General features: G+C 45.8%; 1 protein-coding gene across 5 annotated transcripts in view; it reads left to right on the forward strand.

Moving 5' to 3' along the window:
• The first annotated feature begins 765 nt into the window (after positions 1-765).
• The window catches only part of WDR81 (WD repeat domain 81), a 34,789-nt gene continuing 22,537 nt past the window's right edge, over positions 766-13,017 (forward strand). Inside the window, exons 1-3 of one of the 5 annotated variants that reach the window (XM_078858102.1) lie at positions 766-1,181; positions 5,058-6,875; positions 7,056-8,245. In XM_078858102.1, the coding sequence (XP_078714228.1) occupies positions 5,108-6,875; positions 7,056-8,245 (2,958 nt within the window). In that variant the 5' untranslated portion in view covers positions 766-1,181; positions 5,058-5,107. The other 4 variants (XM_078858097.1, XM_078858100.1, XM_078858101.1 and 1 more) reach the window with 4 other exon arrangements.

A 13,017-nucleotide genomic window follows, 5' to 3' on the forward strand; every position in this document is an offset into this window, starting at 1 on the left:
ATTAACCCCCCAAAAGACTCTATCGGGATTGTTACATCCCAATCATCGCGTTCTTGCAGCGAAAACTTCCGAATCAGAATGTGTTCGTGTGTCCTGGAGGAATCCGATGAGCAGTAAAGCTCTTTTTTTCACAGACGTCAAAGTCAGAAAGTTTCAACAAGAAACTATATATCTTTAAAAAAAACACGATATGAGTGCAAAGTATAGGAAAGGTAAACAAATCGCTCAAACGAAGTAAACTAAAACTAAACTTTGTTTTTACTTGGGCAGGAACCCTCCTTGGACAAGAAGCCACGAGCGAATCGAAACGTCGATCCCAAAATGCGATTCGATTCGGGGGGAGGGGGTTGACCTAACCAACATGGCTGCCGGACGTCCAGCCCCACCCCCCACCATCCACCCCCACCCCCACGCATTCTTTGGGTCTTTCGGTAAAGTCACGTGGAACAAAAACATACAAAGAAATATGACGTTTCGATCGCAACACAAGCAATCATCTTTTTTTTCTCCTGATGACGATTGCTTGTCTTGCGATGGAAACGTCTTAGTTTTTTTGTAAAAAAAAATATTGTTCTCCGTGACTTTACCTTAAGACCCAAATAATATGAATTCCTGCTGTCTCGAGAGCTTTAAGTGAAGACCCACCCACGTGTTGTCAGAAGGATGCGCGTCATTTCCGGCACGGCCCACGTGATCCAAGCGTCTAGTTCCCACGTGACTCGCCGCTTGCTTCTTCACGTGACCGGCGCCCACGTGACTCGCGCAGCGTGGTGCGAAGGACGCGGCCCAGCGGCGGTGGCGGCTGCTCACACGGGGAGAGACACAGAGACACGGGGAGACACACAGAGACACAGAGAGAGACACGGGGAGACATACACACGGGGAGACACGGAGACAGAGACACAGAGACACACAGGCACACGGGGAGACAGAGACACGGGGACAGAGACACACCCGGACACGGGGACACACAGACACCCGGGACAGAGATACCCGGAGACAGACGGAGACAGACACAGCCGCCCAGACTCGTCCAGCTGTGTGAGACGGGGACACGCGCAGGGGAAGTGCGGCAGCGGCGCGGGGACAGAGACCCCCGGGGAGCGCTCAGAGCTGCGGGGAGAGCTGCGGGGAGAGCTGCTCACTCGGCGAGGACCGGAGTGAGGGTGAGGAGAGCCACGGTGAGGAGGGTGGTGAGGGTGAGGAGAGCCACTGTGAGGAAGGGGAGAGCCAGGGTGAGGAGGAGAGCCACGGTGAGGAGGGGGAGAGCCAGGGTGAGTGTGAGGAGGAGGGTGAGGAGACAGAGGGGAACCACCCCCGGGGCGAGGAGAGCCCGGGGGGGGGGGGGACCTGGGTCGGGGTGAAGCCGCCCGAGTTTCCCTGCGGGTCCCCGCGGGGGCTGCAGGTCGGGGCAGGAAGTTCGATTTTGTTGATGTCAGCGGACTTTGTTGGGCTCAATATCATTGGCGCCCTTTGACGGCACAGATCTGATAGTTGTGTAGATGATCTTAGTTACAATCTTGTTGTTCTGTTTAATATGTCGCCACGCAAACAGGCGGAGGTGTTGCTCGTTATGTCCCCCGGGGGTTGACGGCTCACGGGGGGATCAGCTGGTGGCTGCTCACGGGGCCAGCCTCGCCGTGGGATCCGTGGTGGCACCCACAAGCTGAGATGAGAACTTAAACCAAAAGTTAAATGTCAACTTGTATTTATTGAGCAATGATTGGAAGGATGTTATTAAACAGGTAAAACCATCACTGCTTTGTAGTGAATTTTGATTTAACGCTTTCGTGACTGCAGGGATTCATATTCTTGGTTGTTTGTGTTGCAGTCGAAACGTCGTGAGAATTTTATTGTTTTATATTTTTTATTATTATATTGTTTCCCTTCTACGTGACTTTACCGCAAGAATATGCTTTGTAATAGTTGTCTATCATATCTGCCGGGTATTTTCCCGCATATACCCCGCAGAAATCGCGTTTTGTGTAAAACTAATTTCAGATAGCCCGAACCTCCATATACCCCGCATGCATTCATATCTTTCTTACCACGGCAACTCTCTCTCCCACTTCAGCAAAATTTTCTTGCTGTGGTTTTACCACCTGATGATGATTGCTTGTGTTGCAATCGAAACGTTGTGATTTTATTTATTTTATTTACTACTTACGTGACTTTACCGAAAGAACCAAAGAGTGAGTTTGTATTTTAGCGTTGCGGGAAAGGCCCCATTGAGCTATGTAGTTATTTTTTCAGAAGCGACCTGTTACAAATTATATCTCGACGAAGCCGCTTTTATCTATCATCACCATCACGTGGCAATGTATAGCAGAGGCCAAATACTCTAAACGCATGATTCTAAATAAATAGGCGTCGGGGTCGGGATCCAAACCAAGTCTTCCTGCATACCCGGCGATGGATGGAGATCACATCTCGCCCTGATCTTGGGGGTCGGAGGCATCGGTAGCGTAATGTATCCACAAACGAATAATGTAGTGTAAGCTTAATTTTACATACAATTTTTTTGTTTTACAAAAGAACGGGTTAAATTTGTCGACGATCTCGGTACCAACTCAATTGTAACTCGGAATAACGCCAAATATGCTAAAGCGTAGGCTGCACGGGAATGTCCTCCTGGTCTCTGATGCTTTTTTAATGGGAGCATGCATCGAGTCATTGGTCTCAATTGTGGTTGGGTTGTGGTGGGCAGCAGTACAGGAAACTCGGTTGTACTGTAACTCTATGCTTCCCCTTTTTGCTCGCCACCTTCAGCAGCCCGCACTGACCATCGTGGTATCGATCTTCTATATAAGGAGTTAATCTGTATATCTCGAACACCTCAAGGTAGAAAGCTGAAATTTGGTACACAGGTAGTTTTTAGGACACAAACAACAGGAGAAAATCTGGGATTTTTTATTTTAAGGCCCCTAAATCTGGATTTTAAGTTTACCATAAACATGTTTGTGTGAGGTTTCCTTTAGAAACCGTTCAAAATATAAGATTACGTTTTTTTTGTTTTGATAAAGCGTTAAACAGCAAATAAAATAAAAGCGAGCCATTGTTCTATCTTTTATTGTTTTTGAGATATTTCGGATTCTAGCGGTTGTGAACGCTGCACCGTGTCCCACTGTCCAGGCTTCAGTTGCATGAAACGACTCGAGTGCAACATTTGTGTTGCTCGCGTTTAAAGCCGTTTCGGTTTCGGGGCCATATCTTTAGTGGAGTTTAGTACGACTGGCTATTTGCGCTGTTTTATTTAACTTAACGATGCGAGCAGGATTAACGTATGCATTATGTATTCGGCACGTTTATTATTGAGGCATCGACAAAGGGATGTAAATTATATTTCAGTCTTCACGACCAAAAAAAGTAAGACATACGCAATGTGATGGGGTAAGCCAATGGTGGGTAATGGATTTCGCCAGTAAGTGGAGATTTATTCCCTAAAGCCACAAAGAATCCTCCACGGATGTAATGGGATACATTCAATGCCCATCTGGCTCCTTAAAAAAAATGACAGTACTCTGATAGCAAAGATTATAATCAGCACTGACGAGCGTGGTGAAGTTATTATCAAACAACCCCAGTCACCATTGAGGCATAAGGAGGCCTTAATGATGCAGCAGTTTATTGACAATGGGCTGTCAGCTATTATTACTTGATTACAGAAATATAAGCCTCAAGGTATTTTGTATTAATACATGTTCGATTTAAGATTTACTTGCGCCATTCCTTAAACGGCCATCATTTTTCTTAGTTGCAAGCATTGCGCTCCTATCATTAACACGCTCTCGTATCTCGCTTGTGGGGTGACGATGATGGTTGTTACTTTTTATATTCAATATTCCATGTTTCTGCTGTGAAGTCAGGTCATTCGCTTTCAAATGAAATGGAAGTTTCTGAAATTCAGTTTGTTCAGTTTACCTTTTTTTTGTAGAGATATATTCTAATTTATAATACCCAAGTGACATTATTTAGGATATTGCTAATTGATGGTATGGTTTACTTATTATACCTCTACACAATATGACAATTCACTGCATTAAGCCTTAATGTATTATTAAGGATTAAGAATTTTTTATAATTTAATTGCCTTTTAAACTCTGATTCCATTTTTATTATTTTCCAGCAGTAGCTGCTGGGTAAAAGCCAATTTGTGTCTGTATGTAGCTTCACTTTAATCAGCTAATGCAAAACACATATCCACCAATGACAAGCACATTGTGTCCAGTCAACTGTAACACAAATTGACGTCAATCAGTGCTCGCCAACATAATTAGCATCATTTATGTATAACTTTCGAAGAAGAACAAATGTAAAAGAATGTCCAGTTGATTGCCTCTTATCCACGACTGTATTCTGAAGTTCCTAATATCCGTGGGGTCTGTACAGTCTGCATTGTGTTCCGTTGACTGGGGATTGACATCGCTGTTCGTTTGATTTTGAGAATTCGGGGAAAGGCGCCAGATTGGCGCCTGTATTCATCCTGTGGCATCCATGGGAGGATTTTTCTGTGGATATTGGAAATAAAAGTCTGCTTACTCAGGAATTTCAATGTTACCCACACTCACCTTGAGTAGTGGAGTTGTATTGAATTTCACTTTCGATAGACTGACCGATACAATTGTTGTGAGAGGTTTATGCAGGTTGTTATATAATGTAATGAGCGATCCTTTGTCAATCCACTGCTGGATGAAGGCCTCCCCAAGCTGTGTAATAGTCATGCGGTTGTTTGACCATTAATTAACCACTCTAAAATATTTGTATTCCACTCTGTTCTGAATGAAGAGTTTGTGCATTGATTTATTTTATTGTCTTAAATTTGATATAAAAAATATGTTTTGACTGCCTTCCTTGGCAGTGTGTTTTTCACATGGACTGCATTTTATATAATGTATAATTAAACTACGGTAAAGACCAATTTGTGCCTGTCCTTTGACATGTTGTATATATTAATAGAGTAACTCTTTATTTACATATAAAGGCCAAACCTTTATTTCGTATTCATTAACTTGCATTCTCTTTGGTTCCCCCCTCCCGATTCCATTCTCTTTTGCTAGGTTCAAACACCGAACATAATATGGAAGCATCATCGCTGGCTGTCTGAAAGATGCTGACTTCTTCTCATGTCACCATGGAGGAATTATTGACAGAAACACAAAGGGGACTTGGAATAGAGTGTGCCCAGCTGGCAGTGGGGGAAGGGAGCCGGATAACTGCGTTGGTGCCAGACGATTGGATCTCGAGCCTGAGCGAAGGGGGTACGCTACCGCCCTCTTGTCCCAAGCCTGATGGGCTGACGGCCTCAGAGGTCAGTACCCTTCTGCAGAAGTCTGTGCACCGGCTCCCGGATGGTTGGACCAAAGTGTCTATACAAGTGGTTGTCAAGAGCTGTCTCGATTACAGAATATCCTGCATCAGGTGTGTCAAGGACTGCTTCTCAGGATTTGATGGCAAATCCCCTCCAGAATCTTTCCTGCATTTCATGCAAGGCGTCTGTCATGATAACTTCAGGAATCAGTGGACAAAAGCCTTTGAGAAGTACGCCGCTCCCTACCGCTCTGCCACGGAAAGCAAAAAGCCACGAGCCGCTCTGACAGCAATCAAGCACGCACTCCAAGAGCTCCATGGCTTTAGTTGTGTTCCTGTAACTTCTGAAAGCAAATACTCGGTTCTGTGTATTAAAGCTGCTCACATGCACAGCTACCCACCACAGGGCATTAGCGTGCTGAAAGCCAAAGCCCTGGTCGAAACTTCTGACCTTCTCTTTGTTATCAGTTCATTTCTAGAGCACAGCCTTCATAGCGTGGTTACATTCAGCCCGGCGAAGCTTGCCAACAGTCACGCCAAGGTGCTGTTTGTGATATACCAGGTTCTGCAGGCCATGGCGCTCTGCCACAGTAGAGGCCTGACGTGCGGCGCCCTTTCCCTGCACGACCTTGCCATTGACGAAAGGCTGCGAGTGCAGTTGAACCCACGGTTACCCGACTACGAGAAGTGCAAATCTGGGCATCGCAAAAATAAAGCAGGAGAGATGCCGGAGTCTGTAATGGAGGAGGTCGTTGGGCACAAAGAGTCAGAAAGTATGGAGGAACAAAGACTCTGTGAGTCATGTAAGAAATGGTTAGCTACTGCTGTCACAGACTGGGTCCACGGGAAGAAGAGCAACTTTAGCTATCTCATGGAGCTGAATCGCCTTGCTGGGCGCAGACTGGGAGACCCAAACTACCACCCTGTGCTTCCGTGGGTGGTGGATTTCACCGTGCCATTTGGAAAACTACGCGACATGACCAAATCTAAATTTCGGCTGAACAAAGGCGATGGCCAACTGGACTTTACCTACCAGATGAACAAGGAAGCTCCCGTTACCATGGGAGGAGGGCACATGGAGCACCTTCACGTCCCCCATCACATTACCGACGTCCTGTCTGACATCACGTATTACGTGTACAAAGCCAGGCGGACACCCAGGGAGGTCTTGTGCAGACACGTGAGGTCAAAATGGGAGCCCAACGAGTATCCGGCCAGCATGGATCGCCTGCAGAGTTGGACACCGGACGAGTGCATCCCAGAGTTTTACACCGACCCAGACATTTTCCGCTCGATCCACGCGGACATGCCGGACCTGGAGATCCCGGCCTGGTGTGGCTCGTACAATGACTTTATTGAGAAGCACCGGCGACTCCTGGAGAGTCCCAAGGTTTCGGAGAACCTTCACCACTGGGTCGACCTTACATTTGGCTACAAACTATCAGGAAAAGAGGCAATCAAAGCCAAAAACGTTTGTCTTCACTTGGTGGACAACCACACCCATCTAGCAAACTTTGGTGTTGTTCAACTCTTTGACTTCCCGCACCCTCAAAGAATGAGCCCTCGTGGTGAGTCCATTCAGGATCCACCGTACATTACGCAGTCGCACTCATATGCTGGCCATGTCGTTAAGGACGCTGTAATTATTGAAAGCCATCAAATTCCTGACTTGGACGTCCCTGATGTTGGAATTGAAGGCTTGGACTGTAAAAGTGACTTCTTTGCTGCAACATCTTCCGCACTTCCAGATGAGGACGACGGCAGTCTGGAACATGCAGCGGAGGCACTGGATGCTCTGGAAGACGCAAAACGCACCGATAGTCGAGCGGCCATCTCATCCATGGCGACACCGAGCAGCAGCAGCAGCGTTTCTCTACTGCAGCTGGAACCAATGTTGATGGGACTCATGAGCACTTGGAAAGTAAAACCGCAGCTCTCTGAAGGTCAGGAGCTCAGCAGTGCAAAGATAATTCTACCAGAAGATTTTAATCCACTCCAGAATTTGGAGAGGTTGGAGGCATTCTATAAATTCACAAGCGCCACGGGACATTGTCAGCTTGAAAGGACAGAGGTGTCACAAAATGCTTCAGACATTTCCTTCCCTGACTTGCTGCAAAGGGACATGCAGGCGTTGGGTGTGCTGATTGCAGAAATATTTTTCGCCCCCAAACTTAGAACGTTGACGGTGGAAGCAACTCTTGTGGATCGGTTCAAAGCGGTGAGGAAACTCTGCAAGTCTCACAAGAATGCTCTACCACTTCCATTGCAGCATGCTGTGGAGGTCTTACTGCAGTTGGACAAGGATATTTTTGTGGAGGATGTTGGGCAGAGCGTGTGCAGCGCTGGAAGCCTTTTCAATTACCCCATGATTCAGTCGGGTCTGCCGCCACCATCGGCGTTGCAGCTCATCAGCCCTCACGCGGACATCATTCCATTCCCCGCGTATTTTCCGGACCTGTACGGTTTCGTCGTGCGCTTTTACAGGGTGACGGAGAGCGGCGATCAGAGCGCCCTGAGGGAATTTATCGTGGAGCTCTCCGAGGACCTTCCAAAACTCCTTGGTAACCTCACGTCGGAGGGAATGGAGATTCTCCTGCCGTTCCTGCTGTCACTCATGTCTGACAAGGTTGTGGCGGTGCGAGCGATTCAGCACCTCTTTGAGTCGGTGGCCAAGGCGCTGGGGCAGCGGAATGCCAACAGGTTCCTGCTGAAGCCTCTCATCGGCGTGTACGAGAGCGACTGGTCGGGCCAGGAGCGGCGCAGCATGTACGAGGAGGCGTTTGTGCTCAACCTCATCGCCTGCCTGGGCCTGCCGCAGTTCCTACACTCGATCCTGAGCCACATTGTCCACGTGGTGGCCGGCTTCGAGAGCAAGGTCTGCGCCGAGGACGAGGACGCCACCGCTGCCGCTGCCGCCGCGGGCAGCCCTGCACGCCAGGTGTGTGGCGGCGCTCGTGCACGATGCCGCGCGGCCTCCGCCACTGGCTGTTTGTTTCTGTGCGTGTACACTTGCGCTGCCTCTGTTTGTCAATCCGATATTATAAGAGGCCACTGGAGCTATGGCACTTTTAAATCATCTTGGATTGAACACTCGTTTCTTAGTCCGGTTGGCTACGGACAAGAGCCTCTTCACGCTTTTGGGTCGTCGGTGGGGGGGTGTTATTTGACCATGCTTTACCACCGCTGGTCAATGTGGGTTGGTGGAGGCAGGGAGCACAGGCATGGGGGGAGCATAGTATAGTACAACAATAGATTTTGCTGCCCACACATTCGTACCGTGTCTTCTGTACGCAGTATATCCTTTGCCGGTGACTTGTTTACATACCATATGTTCACAAGAATAAAGTTAACCTTGTGTTGTATATTTTCAGGTATTCGCATGAAAAAACACACAACACAGAGCCGTGTTGTTTTTTTTCTATCGAGTGAATACTTTCTTTTGACTTCCGTTTACATCCTCTTCTTAGGTATTCCCGAGACTAAATATTTGGCCGTATACAGTACCAAAGGAAATTCCGTCTCATGGAAGTTTACGTAGAAAGCATACCCTCTCCGTTTTTTTCAGCTCATCAAATCAAATTGTATGCCTAAGTTTCTGAGAAATGTCACCCACTCCTCCAGTGGTATAATACAGTGTGCTTAAACACTTTTTTTAACACTTATATGGGACTTTCGTTTTTAATGTATGAAGAACGGATAATACACTGTAACATGATAACAAATGTATATTAATACCTCCAAAAAGTCAGTCTGCACTTGTTCACCATCATTGTCAACACGTGCCTGGAATCTTCTCCAGGTGGTCTCCAGAACCGGACGCACATTTCTTGTGGTATTGTTGCAAATTCTCAGTGTTATAAAATGTTGATGCACCTTGCAATTACAAGTTGCTACGAATTTCGCTGATTTCATGGTCGTGTGAGGCTCACATACCAGACATTGTAGCAGCATAATCATAATGTACAGCCCTTTGCCAATTCATTGGTGGATGAAGGCCCCCCCATGCCATGATGGTCAGGGGTGGTCGGTTGACCGTACTTCATTCTGCGGGTCAAAGCAGGTTGGTGTACTAATAACCGAACTCTCCTTATGCCCCACAGCAGTAGAACGTATAATAATAATCACCCCATTGAGATAATCGTGATTTACAAACGCGTAGAAATCAACACAAATTGCCTGCTCACTCGAGTACTATAACTTCTGTCTTATATCCAGTACTGTCTCCGCTGTCGTGCCGGTTTAAAAAAAATGTTTGTTATGTAAAGAAAAAAGTTTTTCTGTCGGCATATCTGACTTGTTGAGCAAGATTCTGAGCATAATAGAAGTGGAATTTGTTCAATGGCTCCGTCGTGATATCAGTTTTACATATTGAAGGTATACTCCAGCTTATAAGACCCATTCATTTTTTTGGAACGTGCTATGCGCAACATTTGTTTTTAATAACGCTGTTTACAGTGTAATGGTAAATTTAATCCTGTACAGGGGCTCCTCTACTTACGAACATTGATCTTACAAACTTTCAGAGATACGAAAACACCTGCCGTTATTTCCAGTTGAAGCTGTTCCCGATGCTGTGTTGCCTGTTGCAAGTTGATTTATGATGAGAAGAAGAGAGCAACTGTGCAGGCATCTCTTGGTAAGTTTTTCAAGAGACTAGAGAGAAAATACGAGCACCAAAGTAAATTAGCATCTACAGCTACAGAAGATTAAGAACCAGTGGCATCTATATCTATAGGAAATTATACAACTTTTAAAGCCATTCTCTGTACAACATGTTTGGAATCGACAGGAGTAAAATTAGACTTAAGAACAAATCGACTTACAAAAACCGACCTCTGCAACCTAACTCGTTTGTAAGTAGAGGAGTCCCTGTACCCATCGGGGCCCATGCAACTGCTGTATTGGAAAGCTGCTGCATGGGCCGGTCGACCAGCCCGTGGGGGAACACTTTCGTGTGGGGCGGGAGACTGGAGTGTGAAGAAAACGATAAGATGGCAGGAAGATGACAAACCATTGGCAAAGGTCATAAGCTACTCCATGCGCAAGGCCATCGCAGCTGCTTGTGGCCCAGCCCTGGGGTGTTCGGCACATCATGGCTCCTCCGTGTTTGAACCCAAGCAATTGAACTCACTGCCAAAGTATCGTGGGTACCGCGTGTGATGGTGCAGTCCTTGTTGATTTTTCCTATTCGCACAGCAGAAGAGAGGGACTATCCGGTATCGCAACCACATAAAGCGCTCTTTTTTTCATGGTGAATTCGTATCTAAAAATTAATCGCGACACATTTTCACGCGGAACAAATTTTGCTGTCTGTCGGACACAACTCCCCAATTAAATTGAATAACCCTCCGATAACAGTGTGCACTTTTCAGGAGATGATCTGAGTGCAAGCGTTGCTTGTCGTGTGGGATGCACGTTTGCCGTGATCAACTTGAGATCGCTTTTGATGGTTTATTTTACGCGACTAGAAAACGTGTGTTTATGTTTGTATGAATATATTCGCGAAGTTACTCGCATGCAGAACTATTGTGATTGCTCTGCTTTTAGTCTGACTTGTCTGTGGTTTGGCAGATATCACTTTTTTCCCCCTTATCTGCAGGAACATGTGGGTAACAGGGAAGGTGTAGTTTTGTAATACACTGAAAAAAAAAGTATTTTTGCGATACTTTTTTTGCGTTCTTGATTAGCTACAACTTAGATCATCACACCCATGTACCATCCATTAAAATTTAAAGAAAAGAGTGCGCGCTCACAATGCACACAGCGGTCACGTTTTCGCACATTGCACCACATTGCCCGACATGTCAGTGTTAACCTCACTCCTACCCAGACATTCGCTGTAATCCAACCTCTCTTGTAAAAGGCAGACAAAACGGATACTCTCGGCCTTGACATTCAGTACAGTGCACAACAAGCCGAATGGGTTTTTTTTTGGCTGATTTCAAAAGGTGTTATCTCACTGTGACATTAAACCCCATGGTTAACCTCAATCATTGCTTTTACAACTCTACACATGATGGAGACTCATTAGACTCCGGTGGTAACATTTGCTCTTTGTTAACGCATAGAATGCATCGGTCTACAGCCAGCCTGACCACTGACGACATCTGACACTACCGTCCTCTGTGGGTTTGTGCTGCAGCAAAGGCGTTAGCCCCCCGATCTCACCCGTCATTTCCAGCTCTTTTCGTATATCACATGATTCCCTTGACAGACTGTTGGGGCAAGTTCTGATCCCGAGAACCTATGAAGGCCGGGAAGGCACACAAGAGGGTGGGTGGCCAGCAGCACGCCCAGGCCACCTTTGTCTCCCCAGCACTGATGTTTACACACCGCACCAGATACTAGTTTAAGGCTGAGTCAACCTAAGGGAGGCCCAGGACAGGTAAAAAAATTTGCACTATTTTTGGTCATGAGCGGGAATCGAACTTGGGTTGTTGGGTTCATTGTAGAGTGCACAAACCTCTGCACCACCGCTCCCCAACCTTTCTCTGCTGTAAGTAATGGTAAAAAAACCCTGTTATTAATTTAAATTCACCAGTTATTCATTGTACAAGTTCACTGAAGCAGCAAGTTTATACCAACATTTTTCAATATTTATTCATGTGAACAAAAACATAGTGAAGCAAATACCAAGCTGAACCCTCGTAGCTGCTTTCAAGGCTCCGTGGAGGTTTCAGCAGTGGCCCACGAAGAGCTATGCAGGAGCCACAACACCCTCTGTGATTGTGGATGGAGGGCGTGCACCATGCACTTGGCAGTGCGTGCGCAAAGGGGAACACACCAGACAGGTTGGGGTGCTGGTTATAAAAGTATGACTGATACGGGGGTGACCTTTGCTGGTTCGCATTTTAGGAGCCTGTGGACTTGACAACAAGGACCCAGCGCGCTTGTCATGTCTCGCTTCTTTGTTTGGTCTGTTCATATTCTCTTTCGTAATTAATGTTGATTTAAACGAGCCTCGTTCCAAATCGGATTCATATTTTGTGTGTGATGTAGTCCTGTATCCAATGCTAAATTTACACAAAAGAAGCAGTTTTAAGTTTATCTTTAATATACTCGGATATTTAGTGAGTGCAAATAAAATGTGAATTTTACAAAATAGAGTGTTCTTTCGGGGGAGAAAATAAGTGTTAGGAACAGGAAGTATAAAAATAGATGGAAAGAGCATGGGAAGTTGTTTTTATTTAGAATAATGAAGCATGGGCTTCAAATAAAAAAAACTGGAACACAGTGTTGAAAAAAAAACATGTAGCCTATGACCTAAATCATACATTGTTTCAAATAAACTTAGAGAGTTTCAGGTTAATCTTGAAAAACAAATCCACATCCAACACAAGCCTCTTCACTTTAATGAGATTAGGCTGGAATTCCCACTGGTGTGTGATTCCTATCCACGTGTTAACCACCTTTGCTTTAACACCATCTCAAACATTTCGCAGGAACATTTCACCCAAATATTAAGCCACACACGTTAAACTCAAATATAGACCAGAAACATTTAACCCATATATAAACCACACACATTTAACTAGAAACGTAGAGCAAAAACATTTAGCCATTTGTTGATCAATAAATAGTTTTTGATCATCTCACAGAATTATCTCGTCGGTGAATTCTGGTCAACTGTGTTAGTTTGTAAAATTCTCGGCAGTGGTGTGATATCTGCATGAACACGTGTTGAAACGTAACTAAGTTATGTAGATTGAA

Source organism: Lampetra fluviatilis, chromosome 7 (assembly GCF_964198595.1).
Source record: "Lampetra fluviatilis chromosome 7, kcLamFluv1.1, whole genome shotgun sequence".
In the NCBI taxonomy this organism is placed as follows: Eukaryota; Metazoa; Chordata; class Hyperoartia; order Petromyzontiformes; family Petromyzontidae; genus Lampetra; species Lampetra fluviatilis.